This window comes from Lepidothrix coronata, unplaced genomic scaffold (assembly GCF_001604755.1).
Source record: "Lepidothrix coronata isolate B3197 unplaced genomic scaffold, Lepidothrix_coronata-1.0 Scaffold44, whole genome shotgun sequence".
NCBI lineage: Eukaryota > Metazoa > Chordata > Aves > Passeriformes > Pipridae > Lepidothrix > Lepidothrix coronata.
Window position 1 is genome coordinate 1,214,048 of NW_016690224.1, and position 24,490 is coordinate 1,238,537.

A 24,490-nucleotide genomic window follows, 5' to 3' on the forward strand; every position below is an offset into this window, starting at 1 on the left:
AAAAAAAAAAAAAAAGGCGAGGAAAATAGCGAAGGCTTGAATTAATTTTTTCATCAGTTTTCTTCAACATTTGGGGTCTCTGCTGCCGCTTTCTCCCCCGACAGCTGTTCCTCTACGCTGAAAAAGAGCTCATTTGTGGTTTACTGCCACCAGTATTTAGATGGAAATAACCCACTACTTATCCTGCACTTGATCTCGTGGATATAAGAATAAACTCACCGCCGGTGCGATGCAAATCCCGCGCCTTTGGAGCGGGGACGCTCAGACGGTCGGTCCTCGCCGCCGCGCCGGGAGGAGCGCCGGCTGCGCCGGGGGAGTTTTACCGTTTTGTCACTCAATTATAATAATATTTCTGCTTCCAAATGTTTAAAAAGTTGGCTTCGGAAGGTATAATCATGGCACAGAGGCCAGCCTGACAATAGTAATTAATTAGGCTATTACGCATTCTGCAGTGATAATTGCTTTGCTGGAAAGTCACCAGCCATGAAAAGGACCCGGCGCGTAAATGTAATTTATCAGGCGGCGGCGATCCCGCGATGCTGCCGGGCCTCACCTTGAGCCTGCGGACGCTGCGGAGGGAGACGGAGGGGGGAAAAATGGGAATTAAGAGTCCATCGATATGTGATGCGGAGGCAGAGCTCGCTGCCGGCGCCTCCGTGGGCAGAGGGAGAATGTGATGCATTTGCATCGTGGGGATTTGGGGAACGGGGATGGTGCCATCCTGACCCCACAGAGCCAGGGCTGCTTCCAGAGATGCTCAGCTCCTCTAATTTTTTCCATTTTCTCCTCTATTTAGCAGGGTGCTGGTGGTGTCTCCCTCTTGGATGCGGGCATGGGGTTTGCTCCCTGCTTCTCGACAAAGCAGGGATTTAGGGTTTTTAATTACAAAACCTTGATTTTAGGACTGATATGGGATTTTCCCAGGTGTTTAGAAATAACAGCAGTTTCAGAGTTGGGGTGAGCTATCCCTGTGTGGGGCTCGGAGCTGCTCTGGCAGGAATCTCCCATTGCATTTGAGTAAATTATCCCCATCTGGAAAAGATTGCTGAAAATGTTACATATCTTTTTTACTGACATGTTCTTGAAGTTTAGTGGGACTCTGGAAGAACCACATGGATGCCTGGCTTGCCATCCTGCTGGTTGGCCATGCCGGTGATGCCCTGGCACCAACATGGGCTGGAATGTGCCAACCTGAGGTGGAGCCCAGGGCAGGGGGATGGCACAGGAGCTGGGCTGGTGAAATGGTCCCCAAATTCCTTGTCTGATGGAATGGCCCCCAAGTGCCTCCTCATCAGAAAGGGTCCTGTGGCTCCAGTTAAGATACGGATGGTAGTTAATGAGTAGAAAGGTGATGCACTGGGTCTGTGGGTGCTCCGTAGGAATTTGGGCTGAATGGTGGGTTGACCCCTCTCATGAAGCAGGAGGAAACTGGATCCATCCCCGGTGAGCCTCTGGGGTGTGACCATGGGGAGACCAGGTCCAGGGAACCACGGCGTGGGGATGCTGCAGGCTCCTTCCCACTGCAGAACCACAACATTCCTAGTGAGGGATGCTTGGATCTCAACCAGGATTGCTGAGGAGAGGGAAAAGCTTCAAAGTTTCCCCTTGAAAAGTGCTTTGTCTCTATGATGTGACTTGAGGAATGAAATTCACTGGGAACAGCTTGATTTGGAGTTTGGGTTAGGGATGCACAGGGAGCAGGCACAGGCAATGGAGAGGGAATAGGGAACATTTGGGCTGGATCTTTGCTCTGCATTATTTGGTTGGCACCATCTCAGGGGAGATGAAGCTCTTCAGAGCAGCTTGGGCAGGTCCAGGCTTCCCCATCAACCCACAGCAGAGCTGTGCCCATGGGCTGTGCCACTCCCTTGTAAAGTCCAAAGGATTTGGGAAGTGTGGGTCACACAGGACTGATGCCATGAGCACCGTGGTGTCTCCACATCCTTACAGCCCCCCCCATCAGTGCTCCCTGTGGGTGGATGCCACGTGCCACCAGCAAATCCGGTGACACAAAGCTGTCCTGCTCCACCACACAGGCTGTGCCTCCCGCCGTCTCCTCTCTGCCTTCCTCCTCCCTTCCCCACTTTATTATTATTATTTTAAAGCACCCTGAAGCCAAGCATTTTTGCAGAACACCGGAGAAAAGCTCCCAAATTCCTCCTCTGCTGGATACGCAGCGCTGAGAAAGTAGGTTTGTGTACGAGCCGCTATAAAAAGCCCGGCTTATACAATTTTAACAATAGAAAAATGATCTTTGTGCTCCAGTGCCTGCGAGCTCGGGAGGAGAAAGCAGTTTGCTCAGGTGGCTGCTGGATTACAAATGAGCCGTTTGCTTTGGGTTGGAATGACAAGCAATGGCAGTCCAGGCTGGCGGGGCGAGCCGGGAGCTCCGCTGGCATGGAGGAGGGAAAAGATGCTCTGATGTGGGAGCTGCCACTGGGCCGAGGCACGAAGTTCAGGCATTGTTTCATAATTAGCCCATCAGCGGCTTAAGAGCGGTTTAATTGACTATTCCACTGTTGTGTCTGCGGGGTGGGCACCTTTTCCTCCACCCAGTTTGGCACCAACTGGACATTTTCCAGCTGGGAATGGGTCACCTCCATCCCCGACGCCTGTGCCCAGGCAGCAGGGACACAGAGGTCTGTACATCCCACCAGTGCCCCATCCTGGATGGGAGGGGTAACAAGGGGACCCAGTGGGCAGCAGCCCCTGCCCCAAGGTGTCATTGTGCCTTGAAAAATTAAAGGGAGTAAATGATTCATGCTCATAAATGTTGGATGGGAACACGCAGCAGATTAATATGTTGTTGGGTTATTAGGGCTGTGCTGTGCCATCCTCCCGCCACCTGGCTGGTGTGAGTGTCACCAGCACCCCAACAGCTGAGAGGGGGCAGGGGCAGGAGCAGGACGAGATATCCCAGTCCCAGTGTGAGCATCACTTGCACCCACAGCACCGTACCGGGAGGGTGGCTGGGGAGGGCCATGTGCCGGATCCAGCCCGGCAAGCACAACAACGGCCAGGCTTCTTTATTTCTTATTTAAGCGCCGACATTAAATTATAATTTTCATTTACTCAGAGCACATCAATGATTTAGGGCGACGTGACATGGCAGCGGCATGAGGAGTTTAGCCAAAGGCAGCGAGTGGCTGCGCAGGGCACGGAGGGGACACAGAGCTGTGCCGGGTGGGGGGACCCGTGTGCTGGTGCTGGTGGTACCAGTCCCGTTAGCTCGGCAGAGCCGGTTCCTTCCTCCAGGCCCATCCCTGACCCGTTTATCCGTCTCCCTGCAGGTGATTGCACTTAGTAAGAGAAGCAAGGAGGCTGAGACGGCTTTCCTGAGCGTTTACAAGCAGTTGCTGGAAGCTCCAGGTAAGCAGCGCGGTGGCGACCTGGCTGCCTAACGAGTCGCGCGCCGGTGCCGAGAGGAGCCAGCGAGGACCGCGGCACCCATCCCCGGCGTGGCCGGCGCATGGTGCTCTGGAGATACCAGCCGAAGAGAGGAGAGGAAGCAGCTTTTGCCATCGCTGTGTTTCAGCCCCTGAGCCAAATGCATCTTGACATTAGGAAAGGAATACATTTGCTCAGCCCGTGTAGTAACACTGCGGCTATTCCCAGTTGTCTTTTTGATGGTAAGTTAACCCAAGCACCAGCACGAGCCACGGGGACACCCTTGAAGTCATTGCTTGAAGTCTTGGGAGGGGGAAACTGAGGCACGGGGCAGCCCTGAGGTTTGTGTTGGCAGAGCTGGTGCCAGGGACCAGTGAGGGGCTTGGACCCCCCTCCTGCTTCTCCCCACTTTGTGTGGGTTTGTTTGCGCCAGGCACGGAGCGTCCCCCGGCATGGCGGGGACAGAGAGCTGCAAACGGCTGAAGATGCACGGAAAAGGCTCCTGCAGGGCCACTAATTCATTTTCCAGACATTTAGGAATAACAAAATGTTTTAATGATTTCTTAGGGGAATTAGGGAGACATATTTTTGTCCTCATTAAATTTTCTCCTGTGCTACAAGAACCAAATGTCAGCTTGGTTTCCAGAACCCAGTTATCTTCCCTCCCCACCTCCCCGCGCTCTCCCACTGCGCTCCTCCTGCTCGCACACGCCTGCACACGGATGCACACACATGCACACCCCAAAACTGCTTCCCTGTGGGCTCTGCACTCCTCCTCCTCTTTTCCTCTCTCGGTTCTCCAAAGCAGCATCTCTTGCTCCCCTCCTGCTCCCCAAATCCTCCCGCCCGTGGTTCATCCCTGTCTGTTCCGTGTCCGCGTGTCTCTCGACAGGCGAACTCTTTGTGGAACACTTTCCAAGCGCCACATAAGTCCTGATTCGACATTTTTTGCTTTGAATGGCTGCTGTCAACACAAATCTCTGGCAGAGACTGTAACAGAGCCTGATTGCTCAGCAAGTATTTTGATAAGTGAGCTGGCTGTGTGTCTGTAATTACGGCAGAAAACCGTAAATCTTTTGGATATTGTTCACACAGATGTGGCGTGAAGGGAAGGGGGGGAAGCAGTAAAATGTGTTAAAAGCATAATTAATGTCATTGTTGTTGGGGATGATTTGATTTAAGGCTGACTTTGACTCGTGGAGGGATTTGCAGGGTGCTGGTGGATGTGTTTGAGCAGGTTAGGGTGGGGTGGCAGAGGAGATGCTGCCCTGGTGGGAGAGGTGACAGTACCATGGAGGTACCATGGATGCACCATGGGTGCCCTGTGCTCCTCTTGGAGCCAGGCAGCAGCTTGGAGCAGGTATCACCCTTCAACCTCCAGCATGGAGACCTCCACCTAAGGCTGGGTCAAGTGGCCCTGGCACAGGGATGAGCTGGTGGTCCCCTGGGATACAGATGCTCCCTGGAGCTATGCCTGCTCAGAGAAGGTGATGAGAACCCAGAACTCCTCCTGGCTCATCCTGCCATCACACAGGTGCCTCAAGCTGCTCCAGTGCCCACAGAGAGACCCCTTCCAGCTCAGGGAAAGATCCCCAACCCCACTCCCCGTGGGGACAGCAGGGGGGACCTCTGTCCAGGCCTGTTGCTGTTAGTGAGCATCCAAAGGAGGGCCATGGAGATGGGGAAGGGTCTGAAGGAGAAGCCACATGAGGAGCAGCTAAGGGCACTTGGTTTGTTCAGCTGGAGAAGAGGAGACTGAGGGGAGACCTCATCCCAAACCACAGCTTCCTCACTAGGGGCAGCGGAGGAGCAGGCACTGATCTCTGCTCTCTGTGAGCAGTGATGGGACTCAGGGAACGGCTGGAGCTGTGTCAGGGGAGGTTTAATTTGGATCTCAGGAAAAGGTTCTTCCCCCAGAAGGTGGTTGGGCACTGAACAGGCTCCCCAGGGAATGGTCACGGCCCCAAGGCTGCCAGAGCTCCAGGAGTGTTTGGACAATGCTCTCAGGGACAGGGTGGGATTGTTGGGGTGTCCTGAGCAGGGTCAGGAGTTGGACTGGATGGTCCTTGTGGTGCATTCCAACTCAGGATATTCTGTGATTCTGTGATCCTGCTGCAGCACTGCCAGTGCCGCTAAAGGATGGCCAATGACGCCAGCTAGTGGCAGCACTTATTTATATATATATATATTTATTACTTATAATTTGTTCGATATATATATTTAAGAAGACACATATATATAGTGGCTGAAGGTATGGAGCAATAGATAAATGTGCTGGGCAGGGCCACACTGCTTCCCACAAGAGCTGGCTGTGCCATTGGTGGGTGATGCCGCACCGTGGACCCGGAGCATGTGGTGCCCCAAGGTCCTGTTTTGGCAGAATTGTCTCCCATGTCACCCATCACCCATCTGTGCCAGCAGTGAGTCACCACTGCAGCAGTGTCAGGTCTAACCTGTCCCAATGGGAGATGTGATCCATGGAGGAAGGAACTGTCCCCTGTGCCGTGGGCAGTGTCCTGAGCTCCTGCGTGGCTCAGAGTGTGGTGGAAGTACATGGCACCCATGGCAGATGACGTGCTTGGTTTTCAGTGTGTCCTCTCTCCAGCCCTGCAGCAGGAGGGTTTGTTCACTGGCAGCACGAGCAAGGCATGAGCTTGGCATGAGCATGGCATGAGCTTGGCATGAGCATGGCATGGGTTTGGTACCCAGTCCCAGCACCCTTGTGGTGCACCCCAATATCTCACATGGTCTCAGAGCCGACCCCACAGCCGAGGGCAGCGTTTCCCAGTGGATGGGGAGCATGGCATTAGCACAGTGTAATTAATCCAGGCGGGCATTTGTACCCACACTGCCCTGGCTGACGCAGGAAGTGGAGCCAAAGCACCACTTGCTCTTTTCCATTCCCAAAGCTCCACTCCCCACCACTTCATCCTGGAATGTCAGCTCCAAATGGGGAGCAGCACGGGGGGGGGTCACCTCGGCTTGAAGACGAGAGGAATTGCGGGTGTGGATCCAGCGGGGCCTGCCCTGGCGTTTATCCCCATGGAGGCAGCTGCAGGCTGGCACTGAGCCTCCTGCCAACACCCCCAGGGCTGGGGAGCGTGGGGGGGACCCGCAGCCCCTGCAGCCCCCAGAGCACAGGGTTTAATTACCCGTATCATTATCTCTGCTCGGGTACTTACGGGTGTTATTAATGGCTCTGGGAGCATCCAGTGTGGTTCGGGCTGTGCCACATCACCACAATCCCCTTTGATGGTGTGGTCCTGCATCCTTGGGTGGGAAACCAGCCTGTGGGATGCTGAGCTGAGGAATGCCATGTGCCAAAGGATGCCATGAGCATCCCAGGAGAGTCCCAGCTGGAGCTCAGTCCCTATTTCAGTGCCAAATTTCAGCATTTGCCTCTGGACCCCACGCCAGAATCTGGGCACAAACCTCTTATTCCATCCATCCATGGGGTCTCTATGATGCCCAGCAGAAAGAAGGGAGAACATTCTCTGTGGAGAAGGATTCTCCAGGGGCTTTTGGCATTAACATGTGGGGTCTGGCAGTCGCTGGTCCTTTTGGCATTAACATGTGGGGTCTGGCATGTGCTGGGTGCTGTGGTGAGGTGCTCTGGGACGGGAGGGCAGCAGCGGGTCAGAGAGACCCCCAAACCCCATTTGGGGGGAACATGTCTCCAAATCACTAATTTCCAAGGAACATCCATCCATGCTGGGTGTCTTTGGGGCAGGGTCACCTCAAAGTCAGCTGGTGCAGCAGCTGACACCCTGAATCCCATGCCCTTGGTAGTGCCAGGCCCTTTATCCCACACCACTTCCATCTCAGCCAGGGATTTGCTGAGCAGCAGGGCTGCTCTGTGTCCTGTTCCAAGTGGAGAAAGCCAGGGGTTGGATTTTTTTTCCATCACAGTTATTATCTTTTACCCTTGGATGCCTGCCACGCGTCCGTGCTGTATAGTAGCGCACCCAACTCCATCCCACTTGCCTGTTTGTCTAACTTTTTGACCCTGGAGAATTCAAATCTATTTTCCTTCCTCTTCTTTTCTTCAAAAAAAAAAAACCAAACCAACAAACCCAAACCCCAAACCTATATTAACCTGGCTCAATAGGAGGCATTTTCTTGAACTTATTAAAAAATCCAGACTTGTAAATTAATTTGTTCATGTTGTACAATGGCAGTGCAGATGGACTCATTAGCATGCACACAACAAATAATTATAGATGAATTTTTAGCTGGCCTGCTTAATGGGCTTGCTGGGTTAATTATGTCAATGTATAATTACATCAGCCCTGGGAGACATAATGGCACACCCCGCTGAGCAGACACCAGCTAATGATGGTGTAATGCTGACAGAGGGAAGACGGACGGCTCCGGATGCACCTGCTTACCTCGGCACAAACCGCCATTGTCTGTGCCCAAACCGGCCGTGCCGGCGGCACCGGGGCACGGGAGATGTCCCCATGGCCCCTGCCCGTCCTTCGGTGTCTCGGGGCTGGCAATGAATGGCAGGAGCCAGGGGTGTCCCCATGGCAGCTGGAAAGGCAGGACCAAGGGGTATCCCGATGGTATCTGGAATGGCAGGACCCAGGGGTATCCCCATGGCACCTGGAAAGGCAGGACTCAGTGTATCCCCGTGGCACCTGGAAAGGCAGGACTCAGTGTATCCCCGTGGCACTTGGAAAGGCAGGACGCAGGGATGTCCCTACGGCACCTGGCAGGCTGTGGGTTGTTTTAAGCGGGGTGTGGAGAGTGGCTGCCCAGGGCTGGGTGATAAGGAGGGTGGGCAGTGGGTGCCCAGGCTGGTGGTGGGCATCCCTGCTGCTCACCCTGCATCCCACATCCCACAGACCCCGCTCCTGTGCTGGAGGCTGCCCGGAGCCTGGAGGACCGGCTGCAGCAGCTCCAGCGCCTCGAGCCCAACCCGCCTCCCCTGAAGGATCTCAGCCGCCCCTGGAAAAAGCACACGGAGCTCAGCAGCACCAAAGGTACCGCCGTGGTCCCCAGCTGGGCTCCCCCACGTGCCTCTGAGCACCCCTGGGATGCAGGGTGGGTCCCAGGGCCAGGATCTGTCCCCCAGCCCGTGGTCCCCAGCAGCCACCGCTGCTGTCCCCTCCGCAGCCATGTGACACGTGTCCCCCCGCAGAGCGCAGGGAGGGGACATCGCCGGCAGCCGACGGCCTCGACAGCAGAGCAGGGAGCACAGAGACCTCGGTGCAGAGAAATGAGGCAGAGAAGCAAAAGTACGTGAGTACTGGGAATGGGGTCGTTTCAGGGCACGATGGGAACATGGGGATCTGTCCCTGCTCCTGCACGGGGGTGTCCATCTGTCTGTCTCTCCTTCCTTTGCTCCTTTCCCTTCAGGTTGGGAGTGGTCACATCCTTCCCAGAAACCTGATACACCACCTTGGACACTCTCAGTGTCTGACCATCCATCCCCAGTCCCGTGTGGTTTTGGGGCAGAGCCGGGGCAGGTCCCTCCTGCCATCCCTGTATGCTCTGTGACACGTGGCTTTGCTCAGACAAATGGCTTAAACCCAGGTCTCTGGATGAACCTCATTAAATGACCTTTTAATTTGGAGGCTCCCAGCTTTCTCGGTGCCTTCATTGTTATTCCTTAACACGCTGCGTCGGGAAACAAATGAGGAATCTTTAAACCCTAAATTACAGATCTCTGCGAGTAAGTTCCTGGCAAGTGCAGGCTATAAATAATGCAGAATAACTTTCCCTGATTGCTTCCCCCTCCTCCAGTTAATTACAGGTGAGGGGTGGGCTGTCATTCCCCCCTCTGAGGGGTTTCAGCCACAGGGATCAGGGACAATTTTCAGCCCAAAGTGAATTTTTTTTAGACCTGGGGCAATAAACTTTTTAACATCAAAGGGTAGCACGACTTGAATGTGTCTTGGTGTCCAGTGGTGGGTCTTTTCTGGCATCAGTGAGGGATGGGGTCAGTGAAGGGATGCAGTGAGGGGTTTCTGTGTGATTTTGAGGGATGTGGGGTTGGCACAGCCGTGGTGCCCCCAGCACATCCCTCACGCCCATCTCTCACAGGGGGCTCCAGGAAGCACAGGTCACTTTGGCCTCTCGGCTGGGGGAGGCAGAGGAGAAGATCAAAGTGCTCCACGCAGGTAGGGGTGCCAGGATTGGGGCTAGTGACCACGGAGAAGTCCCTGCCAAGCCCCTGCCCCACAGCTCACCCTCCTCTTCCTCTTCCCAGCGCTGAAGGCCACGCAGACGGAGCTGCTGGAGCTGCGGTGTAAATACGACGAGGAAGCAGCATCCAAGTAAGTTGCCGGCGGTGCCGGGTCATGTCCAAGGCTGATCCAAGATGCCCGTGGCAGCACTGGGACATTCCCGTGGTGCTGCTAAATGGTTTGATGAGCTGAGATACTTTAAACCACTGCAGAAACATCCATAGTTGTGGTGTCCTTATCCCTAAACTCCTGCCCAGGCCCTGGGCTGTGTCTGTGCCTCTGCACCTGCTGACACCTCTTGCTTTCTCCTCACAGGGCAGACGAAGTCGCCATGATCATGACCAACCTTGAAAAAGCCAACCAGGTGAGCCAGGAGCTGACTGTCCGGGAGCTGATGGGGCTCCCCCCGCAGAGCCCAGGGTGCTGCACCCACCACAGCACCCTGAGCATCTGTGTGGGCTGGATGTCTGTCCCCAAATTGACAAAGGATTGTCGGGCACCAGGACTGGGGATCCCTACAAAGGGGAGCTCAGATTTCTTTCCCTTGATGTGACCCCCTCCCCATGCTGGGGGTCACTGGTGTTTTTGAGCTCCTTACAGGCTCCATTTGTCACCTTCAGCCTCTCCCAGGTGTTTTAGGGCACAACACACACGGCTCCAGTGTAATTACTCCTGGTCTTGTCCATTCCTCTTAATTAGTTTTATTTAATTCTGAAAATATAGGTACAAATAAATGCAGGTGGATAATAAAAGAGGCTTAAAGAGCAATTTGCATGTAAAATAAAAATGACCTTTTGGGTGGAACAAGGTAGAGTCCTGGAGGTGGTCTGCAGCCAGTGCCCAGGGATTGGGATTGGGACCAGCATTAGGATGCAGGAAGCTTAAATACGTGGAGGGAGCTTATGATACTGGTGGTGGGAGCAGAACGCTTGGGATGGGGACTATTCTATGCCCTGTGTGGGATGGGATGAGCCACAGGTGCCCAGTCTGATGCCCTTTCTGTTCTCCTGCAGCGAGCGGAGGTGGCGCAGAGGGAAGTGGAGAGTTTGCGGGAGCAGCTGGCAGCCGTCAACAGCTCCCTCCGCCTGGCCTGCTGCTCCCCAACGGGCACTGCTGGGGTGAGAGCACCCCTCAGGGCCAGGAACACCTCTCAGGGCCAGCAGAACCCCCTCAGAGCCAGCAGCACCCCATCACAACCGGGAGCACCCCTCAGGGCTGGGAGCATCTGTCACAGCCTGGAGCATCCCATTGCTCTTGGAAGCACCCCATCATAGCTAAGAGCACCACACAGCAGCCAGGTGTACCCCACAGCAGCCAGGACCACCCCATTGCACTTGGGAGCATCTTTTTGTGTTCAGGAGCACCCAACCATGTTGGGGAGCAAGCCCAAAATACCCAAGGCGTGTTTCTACGCTGAGGTGGTGATGCTGGCCATGCCCTCCAGCGTCCCACGGGGAGGGGGACATGCACTCCCATAGCACTCAGATGCACTTGGGAGACCTTTAAGGGCAGAGGAAAGGTCTGTCCCTCCCCAAGGCTCCATCACCCGGGTCCCCATCCTGTAGGACTGAGCTCTGGGACCGCCTGCCACACATGGGGATGTGTCTGACAGGGAAGGGTGGCCCTTGTCCTTGTGTTGGGTGTCTGGGAGCTGACAGTGTCCCTTCTCCCAGCAGGACAAAGTGAACTATTCCATGTGCTCAGGGTCGAGGCTGGAGGCAGCTCTGGCTGCCAAGGACCGGGAGATCCTGCGGCTCCTGAAGGACATCCAGCACCTCCAGAGCTCACTGCAGGAGCTGGAGGAGTCCTCTGCCAACCAGATCGCCGAGCTGGAGGGGCAGTTGGCTGCCAAGAACGAAGCCATCGAGGTGCGCCCACGGGGGTTTGGGGCTTGTCAGGGATGGAGGACGTGGGTCCTGCTGTGCTGGGTGTGCACCGGGAGCCAGCTGTGAGGACTCCCCTCCTCTTCTCCTCTGCAGAAGCTGGAGGAGAAGCTGCAGGCACAGGCGGACTACGAGGAGATCAAAACAGAGCTGAGGTATGACTTAGATGGCATCCATGGCTGCCTGCCTGTATCCCAGCTGGCGCAGTGCTGCCGGCACCCACGGCAGCGCTCCAGCAGCCGTAACACTCGGCAGCTTGCCGGCAGCAAAGCACCACGACCACCGAGTCACCCCCTTGTCTCCCTCCCAGCATCCTGAAGGCAATGAAGGTGGCCTCTGCTGGCTGCAGCCTTCCCCAGGCAAGTGCCGTGGCGCGTGCCGACGCGCTGGCCGGGCTGTGCCAGCCCTGCCGCCGGTGCCTCCGCCGCCCGTTCCCATCTCGGCTTGGCTCCTTGCAGAGCATATCGAAGGCAGAGGAGGCCCTGCTGTTGGGGAAGGAGGCTTTCTACCCCTCCCAGAAGTACCTGCTGGAGAAGCCCAGCCTGCTGGCCAACACTGGTAGGGCCCTCAGGTTCCATGGCATCCCCAGTCCCAGTGGGAACATCTCTGGGAATGTGGGCAGTGGGGACAGATCCTGTGCTGACTGCAGGAAGGAGCCTGGAGCCAATGGTGGGGTGGGGGGAAAACAGGGGGTGGGATGTCACCTGGGGAAGCTGAGGGGCTGTGCTGGGGCTGTTGCCAGGGGGACTCTAGTGTGTCTCCCTCTCTCATTCCTCTCTAGAGGAGGATCACTCCGAAGACGAGTCGGGGAAGGATTCTCTGGGCATGGAGCAGCCGTACCCATCCCCCCATCACGCCCCAAGCGATGAACCCGCATCCCCCACTCCTCTCCCGCCACTGCCCGGCCCCGGCGGGGCCCCTGACGGTCCCCGGACTTTTTCTCTGTCCCCTTTCCCGGGGAGTGAGCGGCTTTCGGGCGACCCCAAGGCCCCCCACCTCCCACTGCCCACGTACAAGAGCGAGAGCACTGCCGGGGGACCCTTCCCCTCCTCCTTCTTCGGGGCCAAAAGCAGCACCGTGCACCCTGCGCCTGCCACCAACGCCGCCAGCCCGCCCGGCGAGAACTCCGAGGGCAGCGCTGGCAGCTCTGCCGAGGAGGAGCAGCTGGACACGGCCGAAATCGCCTTCCAGGTGAAGGAGCAGCTGCTGAAGCACAACATTGGGCAGCGGGTCTTCGGGCACTACGTGCTGGGGCTGTCGCAGGGCTCCGTCAGCGAGATCCTGGCGCGGCCCAAGCCCTGGCACAAGCTGACGGTGAAGGGCAAGGAGCCGTTCATCAAGATGAAGCAGTTCCTCTCTGACGAACAGAATGTGCTGGCCCTGAGGACTATCCAGGTGCGCCAGAGAGGTGAGTGGTTGGGGTGGCCCCGGCCAACAGGTCCTGCCCTAGGATGCTCCAAGCAGTGCCATGGGATCCCCTCCCAGTGCACACCACTTCACCCCAGCAGCAGCCTGCGGTGCCCCATGCTGTGGCAGGGGTGCTCACCAGCCCATGATGCGCTGGCAGGATAGGCAGAGATGTTGCTCCCACCAGGGGCACTCCGGGATTGTCCCTCCCAGCTGCCAGCTGGGATGAGCCCTGGCAAACAGCAGCAATTAACAACAACCCATTGCTGTGGAAGCTGCGTCCCTGGACGTGCTTTACTCATTTATTCTGACAAGTGCCATTTAATTATTCATTAGGCTGTTCTGTGCTGTATGAATCAGTGTGCTTGGGAATATTTTGTTAAAATAATGAAGTTTTGGTGCTGCGGGACCTCAGTGGGTGTTGGCATCGCCACAGAATGGTGGCTCCTGGCTCCAGGGACAGCAACTGCTGGTGCCCTCTCAGAGGTGGCAGCGGGTCACTCAAGTCCCTGTGGTGGCACCAGGACTGGACAGTGCATGTCTGTGGTCCATGAATCTGCTGGTTTCATCCTGGAAGGCTCCAATTTATCCCCTGGATCCTATCCACCATTAACCCTTCACCTGCACATCCAGGAGGGCACAGTGCCAGGGATGGGGACATGGTCCCCGTGCCCATGTCTCTGCTCAGCACCCTATGTGCCAGTGTGGAGCGGGTGCCCTTGGATGGGATGAGCAAGGTGGTGGGAGGTGCCATGCCAGAGGCAGGAGCTGGCAGCCACAGCTCCCGGGGCTCCGGTAGCGACTAATCGGGAGTGACATTTGTCTTCAAACCAGCATCCCTAAAAATAACTGAACATGAGGAGCAGTAAATACTTCCTGACATACAAGTGGAGCTTGTAAAACCAGCACCAGTGACAAAGCTGTTATCCTGCCTCTTTGATCAGGTAGCATCACACCGCGGATCAGGACACCGGAGACCGGCTCCGACGACGCCATCAAAAGCATCCTGGAGCAGGCAAAGAAGGAGATCGAGTCGCAGAAGGGAGGTAGGTGCTGGCATGGAGTGGCCCCAGGGGGTGGCTGAGCCCCTGGGTTCTGTGTGGCTATGGGTCCCACCCCAAAAATGGCCTTTTCTGGGGGCATTCACGCACTGACATCCACAGACAACTTTTTGGGCATAGTGGAAAGAAATAAATGCTGTGAAGGATGGAAGAATAGCCATGCAGCAGTGTTCATATCTGGGCTTTTGGAAACTTTGGATGCACTTTTTCTCCCCCCTGCCCCAAACCAGATGATTAAATGAGGATGCACAATCCATCTGGCACAAGAAATCATTAAAGCAGCTGTGCTCACAGTAAATTACAAGACATGAAATACATTAAAACAGGTAGTCTGCTGAGAAAGCAGAATCCTGGAGAATTAAATTAGACGGGAACAGTGGAAAAACAGACAGGGAAAACAAACATGTTTGTCTGTCGTGTCATTGGTAATGGAATTTATTTTGCAATCATCAAAAAAGAAGCTGGCTTTGAGTCAGGGTGTTGAAGCTTAGTGGGTGCTGCTGGTCCTGCTCTGCACCCACATCCAAACCAGATTGGGATAAATCCCTTTTCCTCCTGCGTTTTGAATTACGGCCACATGGTGAACAGTGTGTCCTCGGGGCTCCCCTCACCCTTTTTCTCTGTAGGAGAACCCAAGGCACTGTCAGCATCGCAGGCAGTGGCCAACGGGACGGGCGGCAGCAGCTCGGAGGACGCCATCAAGAGCATCCTGGAGCAGGCGCGGCGGGAGATGCAGGCACAGCAGCAGGCGCTGCTGGACATGGAGTCGGGGGGCAGCGGGCGCCCCGCGGACCCGGCACCCGCCGAGCGCTCCACGCTGGCCACCGTCAGCCAGAACGTCACCCCCGCCTACGTGAAGCAGGAGGAGGGGAGCGGGGCCAGCCCCGGCCCCCCGCAGACGCCCCTGGCCGTCCTCTCTCCCGCCGCCTTTGTCCAGAGCATCATCCGGAAGGTGAAGTCGGAGATTGGCGACGCCGGCTCCTACTTCGACCAGCACTGGGCATCGGAGCGGAGCCTGCTCAGCCGGCCCTACACCTCTGTCTCACCTTCGCTCTCCTCCTCCTCCTCGAGCTACTCCAGCATGGCCAATGGCCGGGGCTGGCCGCGGGGTGAGCCCGGCGAGGGCGGCACCAACGAGGATGAGCTGCCGCCGGCGGATGAGGAGCCCCACCGGCTGTCGGAGATGAAGGCAGAGGGAGCTGGTGCGGAGCCAGCGGCTGGTGGGCGTCTCTCCTACTATCCCACGTATGTGCCAAGGACCCTGAAGCCCACCGTGCCACCGCTGACACCGGAGCAGTACGAGATGTACATGTACAGGGAGGTGGACACGCTGGAGCTGACCCGGCAGGTCAAGGAGAAATTGGCCAAGAACGGCATCTGCCAGAGGATCTTCGGGGAGAAGGTACCAGCCTGGAGAGGGGGGGTCCAGTGTCCCCTCCACAAGCCCAGGGCTCGTTGGTGGCCTTCACCAGCTCCTTCCAGGATCCCCCTTTTCCCCAGTGGCTTCCCCATGGGAGGATGCTGAGTCCTCAGGATCTGACCCAACCCCAAATGGTCTCCCAGTGGTCACCACTAACTGGTTGGTGGCACTTCCCACCAGGAATGCCCAGTCCCTGTGCAGAGACCTGCTTGGACCACCCTCCCATCCCACTGGGTATCCCACCATCAACATCCGTGGCTGGGGGCAAGGGGTCCAGATGTGCCGTGGGGCAGCGGGTGGCAGCAGGTGGCAGAGGGTGACAGCCTAATTCCCCACCCTTTACATGGGGACGGAGGACAGGCAGCATCCCAGTGCTGGGGGGGGTGCACCCCACCTTCGGCGAGTGACATGTGCGTGGTGCCCTAGGTGCTGGGACTGTCCCAGGGCAGCGTGAGTGACATGCTGTCGCGGCCCAAGCCGTGGAGCAAGCTGACACAGAAGGGTCGGGAGCCCTTCATCCGCATGCAGCTCTGGCTGACCGACCAGCTGGGCCAGGGCATCAGCCAGCAGCCCACACCATCCCAGGGTAAGTGACACTGCTGTCCCCCCTGTCTCAGTGGTTCCCATGTGCCATCAGTGTCTCTATTCCTTCTGTGTCCATCCTCTGCATCTAGGATGTTTGTCCTGCTCCCACCTCAACTTCTAGAAGAGCTGTCCCTGCCACCTCCAGCACCCACACCCTGATCCTGGGAAGCCCCTTTCATCCCCAGCCTCCTTAATTTAAAACAAAAAAAAGGAAAGCCACATAAAAAATCTTTGGCTTCATGCCTGGCATAAAACAGTAATGAATTTTTTTATGTTAGTGTCATTTTCTGTCTTTAATTAGTCCACTGGCACCCCCTGCTTTCCTGTAGCCACTGGAGGGCAGAGCCACAGGCGTCCCTCAAAATAACCTTCTTGTGCTGTCCCTCCCACCGTCCCCCTGACCCCTGTCCCTGGTGTCACACAGCCAGCCCGGCGGAGCCCCAGCCGTCCCCCTCGCCGCCCCCCAGCCCCGCCGAGCACGACAAGGGCTGCCAGGAGCCCCTCACCCTGGCCCTGGAGAGCAGCAAGGAAAACCAGCAGCCCGAGAGCCGGTCGACGCCCACGCTGGGTGGGAAGACGTATCCCAACAGCCAGGGACCTGTGGGCATCCAGGAGATCGTCGCCATGTCCCCCGAGCTGGACACCTACTCCATCACCAAGAAGGTCAAGGAGGTCTTGACAGACAACAATTTAGGTGCGAACCCTCTCTCTGCCCGGGTTTTCAGGAGCTGCTGGTGAGGCTGCATGGATCCAGCACTCCAATTCCCATAGATGCAAGCCCCCATGGTTCGCTCAAGGCGATTCTGGGAGGATGCTGGCTGGGAAATGGGGTGTGCCCACTCCACAGGGGGACTATAGAGCCCATCCCACTGCTCTACCCCCTCTAACCACCTCTGCTTCTCCTCCGCCAGGCCAGCGGCTGTTTGGGGAGAGCATCCTGGGCCTGACGCAGGGCTCGGTGTCCGATCTCCTCTCCAGGCCCAAGCCGTGGCACAAGCTGAGCCTGAAGGGGAGGGAGCCCTTCGTCCGGATGCAGCTCTGGCTCAATGACCCCCACAACGTGGAGAAGCTGCGTGACATGAAGAAGCTGGAGAAGAAAGGTGAGGGTTGGGGTGACACGGCCTCACTGGGGTTGGAGTGCTGTCTGGGCGGGGGGTCCCGGGCCGGGGGGCGAGCGGCGCGCAGCTGGGTGTCCTCTCCTGCAGCCTACCTGAAGCGCCGGTACGGGCTGATGAGCGCCGGCTCGGACAGCGAGTCCCCCAGCGCCCGCTCCGAGTGCGCCAGCCCCAGCGTGCCGCCACAGGACCTCAGCCTCCTCCAGATCAAGAAGCCACGGGTGGTGCTGGCCCCGGAGGAGAAGGAAGCCCTGAAGAAAGCCTACCAGCTGGAGCCCTACCCTTCCCAGCAGACCATCGAGCTGCTCTCCTTCCAGCTCAACCTTAAGACCAACACTGTCATCAACTGGTTCCACAACTACAGGTATGGGCACCCCTGGGCTTCGGTCATCTGATGGTGCTGTGCCACCAAGGTGGTGTCACTGCTCCTCTTCCATCCTTCCCAGCCCCTCTTCCCTAGATGGGAGGTGCAGACTCACACACGGTCACTGGAGGTCCCCAGGTGTGGGATTGTAGCCAAAATGCTGCCTGTGCCCTGGCTGGTGGGTGTTCAAGAGTGTTTACCACCTTGAGTCATGTTGAGCATCTAAAGAGGTTTCTGTGATCATATCCACCTGCTCACTGGAGCAGGAGCTCCACAATGGATGGGGGAAAGCCTTCTGGAGGCTCCTGGAGCACAGGATTCATCCCTACAGCAGCCCAGCAGCACAGGCTTCATCCTTAGGCAGTGTTGTAGGTGGACATATCTTGTTTTTCTGGCTGGAGATGCTCTTTCAAGACATGCAGTGTCTGTGACACGGGGTGAGGGGTGGAGGTCACCGACCCTCCACTGTTGTGTCCTGGCAGGTCACGGATGCGCCGGGAGATGCTGGTGGAGGGTGCTCAGGACAATGACACAGACCCAGAGCAGAGTGGTGGGACGGCCATCCCCGGGCGTCGGGCCCCCCACAGCCCCGACTCGGATGCCGAGGATCGTAAACCCGTGTTCGCAGGGGGCGAGCACCCCTGTGCTGCTGTGCCTGTGAAGGTGAAGGAGGAGCAGGGGGACACGGGCGGCTGGAGCCGCCGGCGGGACTCACACAGCCCGGCCGGGGCGGACGAGGGGACCGGACCTCCACAGGAGGAGCGGGGGGCAGCCCCCCACGCCGCCGCCCCCAGCGCCAGCAGCCTCTCACGGCGGGGAGGCCGTGCCAGTGCCACCGCCGGGGGACCCCCAGCGCCACCACCGCCGCACCCCGACAGCTCCCAGTCCTCCGCAGGGTCATCCCGTTGCAGCTTGGAGGTCTCCCCAACATCACCCTCAGCGGCTTCCTCACCCGGCCTCACCGGCTCAGCCTCACCGGGACCATCCTCAGCCGGGCCGGTCTCACCGGCACTCCCGCCGGCTCCCGGCCCCCGGCTCAGCACCAGCGTCCAGCGGCGCCACGAGAAGATGGCCAACCTCAACAACATCATCCACCGCCTGGAGCGGGCTGCCAACCGCGAGGAGGCCCTTGAGTGGGAGTTCTGAGCCCCCCCGCCGTCCTAAATATATATATACACAGCCACATATATATATATATTTTGATAAATGCAGTGTGCACCGAGAGGCGATGCCGGTGCCATGGAGGGGAGTGCCCGTGGAGAAAGGGGGTACCCTCCCCCCCCACACTATGAAGCCACTCCCTGGCTTTGTTTTAAATGTGAAAAAACTGGGAACAATTTTAGAAAAGAAAAACAAAACAAAAAAATATTTATAGACCTCTTTTAGATATTTTAATAAAAGGATACTTTGGAATTTATTAACAGCTTAAGCTGCTTTGATATTAAAGATAGCTATAAAATCAAGATGATGTAGCAGTCGTGTCATTAAATGTACACTGAAGTCTTGTAGTTTGCCACTGGATGAGATTAAAAACAAATAAAAAAACCCCAAACAAAAACCAACCCACAGAAAAGACTTTTTGAGCAAAGCCATCAAGAAGCACTATGAGACTGACCAAATTTAAGAAACTTTTGCAGTTTCCACCCCTGTCTGTAAGACACTGCATTGCTTCTGCCCCAACCACAGACTGCGTCCTAGTCCCTGAAGACTCTAAAGCGACCCCCCGACGCCATCGAGTATGTATTTAGTTCTGGTGGTTTATGTTTTTGGAAGCCTTTGTAACACAGAATGTCCCGTGCGGTTGTATATGTTGTAGAGATGTCTGCAATAGCCTCCTGGAACAAGATGTAGCATGGTCCCAATGCTGTCCCTCGCGCTTCCTCCAGCCGGCAACCCGTGGCAGCTCCCCTGTGGCGCGATGCGGCTGACACCAGCTCCCAAGGGAAGAGAGAAAATATGGCAACAGCAAAGGAAGCAAACTGTGCTTGGGATTTTGGGAGCAAGGTGGGAAGAGGTACCTGGGTATGACGCTCAGGGATGGCACCGGCTTGCAGGGGATGGACATGCATCCCATCCTGGTTCCCCGTGCTCTGCCATAGTCCATTTGGGAAAGGAAAAGAGATGGAGCCTCCCTGGGGCAGCAGTGCTTGGGGTGAGCGCCCAAAATTCATGAGCTCTGCTCTGCTCGGGGCTGCTCCAGCATCACAGCCAGTTCTTGTGGCTGAAGCACTTTTTTTAGGGAGAGCGCCTGGGTAGAAGGAGCATCCCCTTCCCACAGCTGTGTCCCAGGCAGTGGCTGTTGGTGGTGCCAGGATGAGCCTTGGGATGTCTCACCTGCCTGAATTGGGCAAGCTCAGCCCTGAACTGGGCAAAGCACTATCGAGCTTTGGCTTTCCAGGGTTGATCCTGTGCAGGATCAGCTCAGTGGTGGCACCATCCTGGCATGCTCCCTGTCCCCCACCCCAACCCCACCACCTCCAGCTGGCCTGTGCTGACAAAATGCCTTTTAACAATTCAGGGTGGCCCGTGCTGGGCTGCCCTGCCCTGTCCCTGCCATCGCCCACCAAGGCCCACGCTGCCAGGAGGGCTCCCTGCCAGGCTCCCAGGCTATGCACTGACTGATTTTCCACTGTAAACACTTTTATCAGAATAGAAGATATTTTTATATTCAGGTGGTGGTGGATGAGCAATGCTGAAGGCGCCTCAGCGAGGGCATGGCTCTCCTTGCCCACCTGCCCTGCCCCAGCGTGCCCACGGCCGCTCTTTTCCCTGCCACCACGCTGAGGAAGGTCGAGGTGCAACCATTGACTGCCTTCTCCGTCGTGTGCTAGCGGGAGCTTTAGTGGAACGGGACTTGAGGAAGCACTTAGGATAGTCCTGAACATGGCAATCCTGTTGTATGAAAGCCAGCGGGACATACCGGTCACGTTTTTGTTAGGCTCATGTTCTGTACTTCAAAAGTTTCTATGAGATCGATGAACTTTGTTTAAACAATTTTGGAAGGAACAAGTTCTGTAAAGAGCCACTAAATACAGAAGTTGGATATGACTCTGGCCTTGGGTTGTGTTTTTCTGGACTTGGTGGGATGTGAGCTCTGCTCAGCTTCACCCAGTGCCTGGTGTTGGCACCCTTGGAAGTCACAGCTTTGCTTTGGGGTTGTGGCCATAAACATATCCCAGTGACTGGGGGGTAAAAAATAGGGTGACAAATGGGGCTAGTCCAGCTCAGGGTGCGATCCTCCCCCATGAAATTCCTGTGCCCATCCCTGCTGCAGGTTTGTTCCTGCTCCATGGGGTAGCTCAGTATCATCCAGCGTGAGTTTTGGCTCGGTTTATCATAAAATCATATCATGGAATGCTTTGGGTTGGAAGGGACTTTAATGCCCATCTCATTCCAACCCCCTGCCAGGGGCAGGGACACTTTCCACTAGACCAGGCTGCCCAAAGCCCCATCCAACCTGGCATTGCCAGTGGCACCACACCCCAGCATGGCTCTCCTTTGGAGCCGACCATTGCCAGGCAAGTTGGCAGCTCCAACACAAGGCAGGGCTGTTTGTCTGATGAATTAAGAAATCCATATGTTGCCTATCTGTTTAAGCTTGTTTGTCGGATAACATGTTGGGAAGGACTTATTTTTAATGAATATCAGAACGTCTGGAGAAGCTGGGCCAGCTGCCATGGAAACTGGAATCTTTCTCTGCCGGGAAGGACGGGGCCACATCAACCATCTGGGGGCTGCGGGTGCAGCTGCACCCCGGCTGCCCTTGGCACTGCTCCAAATGCCAAAACATGTAGCTGGGTGCTGTGCCCAGCCAGGAGCAGGGCTTCATGCTCAGCAGGGCTCTTGGCAAGCAGGTGACCCTGGCTGGCTTCGAGCCTCAGTTTCCCCAAGAGGTGATCCCCCGACCTCCACAAGACCCTGTGTTAGCAAGAAGCTGGAGACATTCACGCAGTGGGGTGTTGTGGGCAGGGACATGGGGACGTGTTGACCCCTTTCATAAGGGCAGAGTCCTCGGTCTCTGTGTAGCACCAACACCAGCCCTCACAAGGGGACAGATATTTTGTCCCTGGTTAAGACCCATCCTTGCCATGGGGCCACCCTGGCACTAGGTGTCCTGATGTTCCCAGGGTGGCACCATCCCATCCCATGTCTGCAGGAAGATGTGGGGCTCTAGGGCACTGCAAGACCCTGGCACTGGCCATCTCCCCCTTGGGTGATACAGTCCCTGACCAGCCTCACTGACATGGTGGGGACAAGATGGAGACTAAAACAGAGGATTAATTCCCACCTGGACCCTCCTCCCCAGGGTCTTAAAGGCACAAACAAGAACCAGGGCCAGGAGGGAATTTCTGAAACAATTTTTATTGTAGCAAAATCTTGTGTCTGTCCCAAGGGGACAAAGGGAGCCAGAGCCACCCAGCCCAAAGCTGGGACACCCTGACTGCTCCACCGTTACCCAGGGTGGGTCACCCTACCTCCAGGCCAGCAGCCTGAGTGTCTCTTGGGGAAATAAGAGAGAAACACTGGCATGAGACACCAGGTTTGGCACATGAATCATCCCTCACGCTCCACTGCTGACACACGCATTCCCATTTGCCACTGTGAGCGATGCTTCCGCTTAGTGAACTGGTACAGGGATGTTGTGCTGTCCCAAAATATCCACAAGCAAGGCAGCACCCGCAGCTGCTGCGTTCCCCTGGGGTCTGACCCCCCTGAATTCAGTGGAGGGGTTGCAAGCAGCAGTAGCCCTGTAATGTCCGAGGCCGGGTTCATCAGCCCCCCCCCGCAGCTGGAGTGTGCAGTGCTGCTGCTGCCACTAAGGAAGGGCTGCACTCACTGATATTTTCATTTCAAACCACATCCTGCTGGAGCAGAGGGATCTGGTGGAGCTCAGCCGACCTCAGCCTTGTGCTGGGCAGGGAGAGGAAGTCGGTAACAGGCTCTCCAGCTGTGAAACACCCACACAGGCACTCAGGCAGGCGAGATCCCATCAAAATCCTCCTCCCAAAGTATTGTCTATGCATGATCACACTGCAAGAGCATCAAGAGGCCCCACCAGATCCAGAGCAGTGGTCGATTCCCAGGAGGCATCAGTGAGTGGTTCATAGGTTGCTTGTGCTGAGTGGGCCACCCCACAGCCACATCTGGGCGTGACTGGAGGGTGCATCCCTGCCTGGCACGAGATGCCCATTTCACCATCATGGAGCAGCACTTGGTGCTGGGCGCTCACTGGCACCATCAAGGTGTCCATCACCACCACAGACAGGGCTGCACATGCCAGGGTGAGGAGGGGCAGCACCAGGGATGACCACCTCCACCCTGCCACAGGTCCTGGTGGGTTCCCAGGTCTTGGCCGCCACTCAGGGCCGGGGCCCGCGCTGCTTCTCCAGCCAGTCCTGCCGCAGCCGGGCCACCTCCCGGCTGTACCGCTCATGGAGCTGGCAGAAGGTGGACGGGCTCTGCACTGTGGCCTCACCATTCAACACCCGCCTGCGTGGTGGCAGCGGCGGCGGCAGCGGGGTCCCCTCGTCATCATTCCCACCACAGCCAGAGGTGTCCAGTGGCTGGCCCACTCCCAAGGCATTGTTCCACACTGCGCAGCCATTCTCCTTCGGCAGGATGGCGGGCAGAGCTGGCAGCCGCTCTGGGGACTGCTTTGGCTTCCAGGAGCTGGGACACTCCCGGGAACCCCCACATCCACCAGCCAGCCCCCAGCGTATCTCCTCCAGCTGCTTCTCCAGCTCCCGCACCACCAGCCGCATGTAGTCGAAGCTGGCTCGGGAGAGTGACTTCACCCACGACTCCATGGCCGCCTGGCTCTCGGCCGCCAGCACATAGGTGCGGGATTTGGTGCCGCTAAAGCGGATGGCGAAGGCGAAATCCTCGGCTGACTCACAGAGCTCCACGTTGCAGCCCTCCAGCACGATGACGCCCACCGGCTCCCGGCTCTCCCGCTCCTCAAAGTAGAAGAGCATGTTGCCCTTGAGCACGAACCAGCGGCGATGATACGCCGTGTGCCGCTCGCCGCGCTTGTAGAGGAAGCCGGAGTTGTCGGCCGGGGAGTCGCAGGTGGCATAGAAGGCCAGGCTCCGCTCGTTCAGCTTCATGGCTCCACGCCCTGCGGGGACAGAGGGGCGGCTGCGCCTTAATTGCATGGGAATAAACCATCGGCTTTTTGTTCCCGGTGGCGCCAGACCCGACGCGCAGGAAATGGAGGTGGTGAATAAACAACCCTGGGATACTCGGGTTAACACCGCCCTCAGCCAAGGTGCTGTGTCCAGCGAGTGCTGGGTGGGTTGTGGTTTCTTGGGGCTCGCTGGGGAGGACGTTTCTCTCCCCAGTAGAGTGTTTTCCCGCGAAGGAGCCCCAGGCAGGGCTTGTCCCGGTGCCCCACGTCACCTGGCACAGGTGACCTTCCCGCCGGCGCCGTGTTTGCCGTGTGGCTCCGCTCCTCCCCACGGCGCGCAGGGAGGGTTTTGGCCGGCGCCGCGGATCCGGCTGCGGCTCCAGAAAGCCGTGACCATGAACCCTGTCACCCGGGCGAGGCCACCGCTCCCCTTGTCCCCTGATCGCCGTGCCAGGCTTTCCACCCACCTGGACTCTGCCTCTACCTCGGCTCTCCGGCGGTCACCAGCATCAGCGAGACGCGGGCGGCCGTGGAGGCCGTGGGAGCGCTGGTTCCGGGGTCGGACGGTGTAAAGGGGCTTTGGGGGCCCCTCTCCCGCTCCCGCCCGGTCACCTTTGTCCTCGGCTCCCGCCGGCCCGGCCCGGCTCGGCCCGGCCCCCGGGCGGAGCGCTGCTCCCGCCCGCCTCCGCCACCGCCCATCACCGCGGCCCCGCGCGGCCCGCGGGCGGGAGGAGGAGCTGGAAAACCGCTCCGGAGCTCACCCCCGGGGCTCAGAGCTCCTGGCTCGACCCAAAGCCCTCGGCCGGTAACAGTTCCTCACACCGGGACTTAGCACCAGGGAGAGAGAGGGGAATGCGAGAAGAGGTGGGGGCACGTATCGAGGTGTGCAGGAGAGATTCACATCCAGGGATGTATAGAGGGATGTACATGTGGATGTATGCACGGATGTA

General features: G+C 57.4%; 2 protein-coding genes across 6 annotated transcripts in view; one reads left to right on the forward strand and one right to left on the reverse strand.

Moving 5' to 3' along the window:
- Positions 1 to 20,449, forward strand: part of CUX2 (cut like homeobox 2) — a 68,811-nt gene extending 48,362 nt beyond the window's left edge. For 2 of the 5 annotated variants that reach the window (XM_017814421.1, XM_017814422.1), the window contains exons 2-21: positions 3,291 to 3,369; positions 3,536 to 3,629; positions 8,235 to 8,372; positions 8,531 to 8,627; positions 9,436 to 9,512; positions 9,602 to 9,668; positions 9,894 to 9,942; positions 10,592 to 10,696; positions 11,255 to 11,446; positions 11,558 to 11,616; positions 11,772 to 11,820; positions 11,920 to 12,019; positions 12,243 to 12,869; positions 13,813 to 13,914; positions 14,556 to 15,331; positions 15,776 to 15,935; positions 16,359 to 16,628; positions 16,846 to 17,034; positions 17,140 to 17,413; positions 17,896 to 20,449. In XM_017814421.1, the coding sequence (XP_017669910.1) occupies positions 3,548 to 3,629; positions 8,235 to 8,372; positions 8,531 to 8,627; positions 9,436 to 9,512; positions 9,602 to 9,668; positions 9,894 to 9,942; positions 10,592 to 10,696; positions 11,255 to 11,446; positions 11,558 to 11,616; positions 11,772 to 11,820; positions 11,920 to 12,019; positions 12,243 to 12,869; positions 13,813 to 13,914; positions 14,556 to 15,331; positions 15,776 to 15,935; positions 16,359 to 16,628; positions 16,846 to 17,034; positions 17,140 to 17,413; positions 17,896 to 18,559 (4,077 nt within the window). In that variant the 5' untranslated portion in view covers positions 3,291 to 3,369; positions 3,536 to 3,547 and the 3' untranslated portion in view covers positions 18,560 to 20,449. Of the gene's footprint in view, positions 1 to 3,264; positions 3,630 to 8,234; positions 8,373 to 8,530; positions 8,628 to 9,435; positions 9,513 to 9,601; positions 9,669 to 9,893; positions 9,943 to 10,591; positions 10,697 to 11,254; positions 11,447 to 11,557; positions 11,617 to 11,771; positions 11,821 to 11,919; positions 12,020 to 12,242; positions 12,870 to 13,812; positions 13,915 to 14,555; positions 15,332 to 15,775; positions 15,936 to 16,358; positions 16,629 to 16,845; positions 17,035 to 17,139; positions 17,414 to 17,895 lie in introns of those variants that run through there. The other 3 variants (XM_017814424.1, XM_017814420.1, XM_017814419.1) reach the window with 2 other exon arrangements.
- Positions 20,450 to 21,759: 1,310 nt separating this feature from the next.
- On the reverse strand, positions 21,760 to 24,166 carry FAM109A (family with sequence similarity 109 member A). The gene is made up of 2 exons (XM_017814425.1): positions 24,008 to 24,166; positions 21,760 to 23,531 (listed from the first exon to the last, which is right to left on the reverse strand). Exon 2 carries the CDS (start codon positions 23,518 to 23,520, stop codon positions 22,774 to 22,776), a length of 747 nt encoding a protein of 248 aa, XP_017669914.1. The 5' UTR covers positions 23,521 to 23,531; positions 24,008 to 24,166; the 3' UTR covers positions 21,760 to 22,773.
- Positions 24,167 to 24,490: the final 324 nt, after the last annotated feature.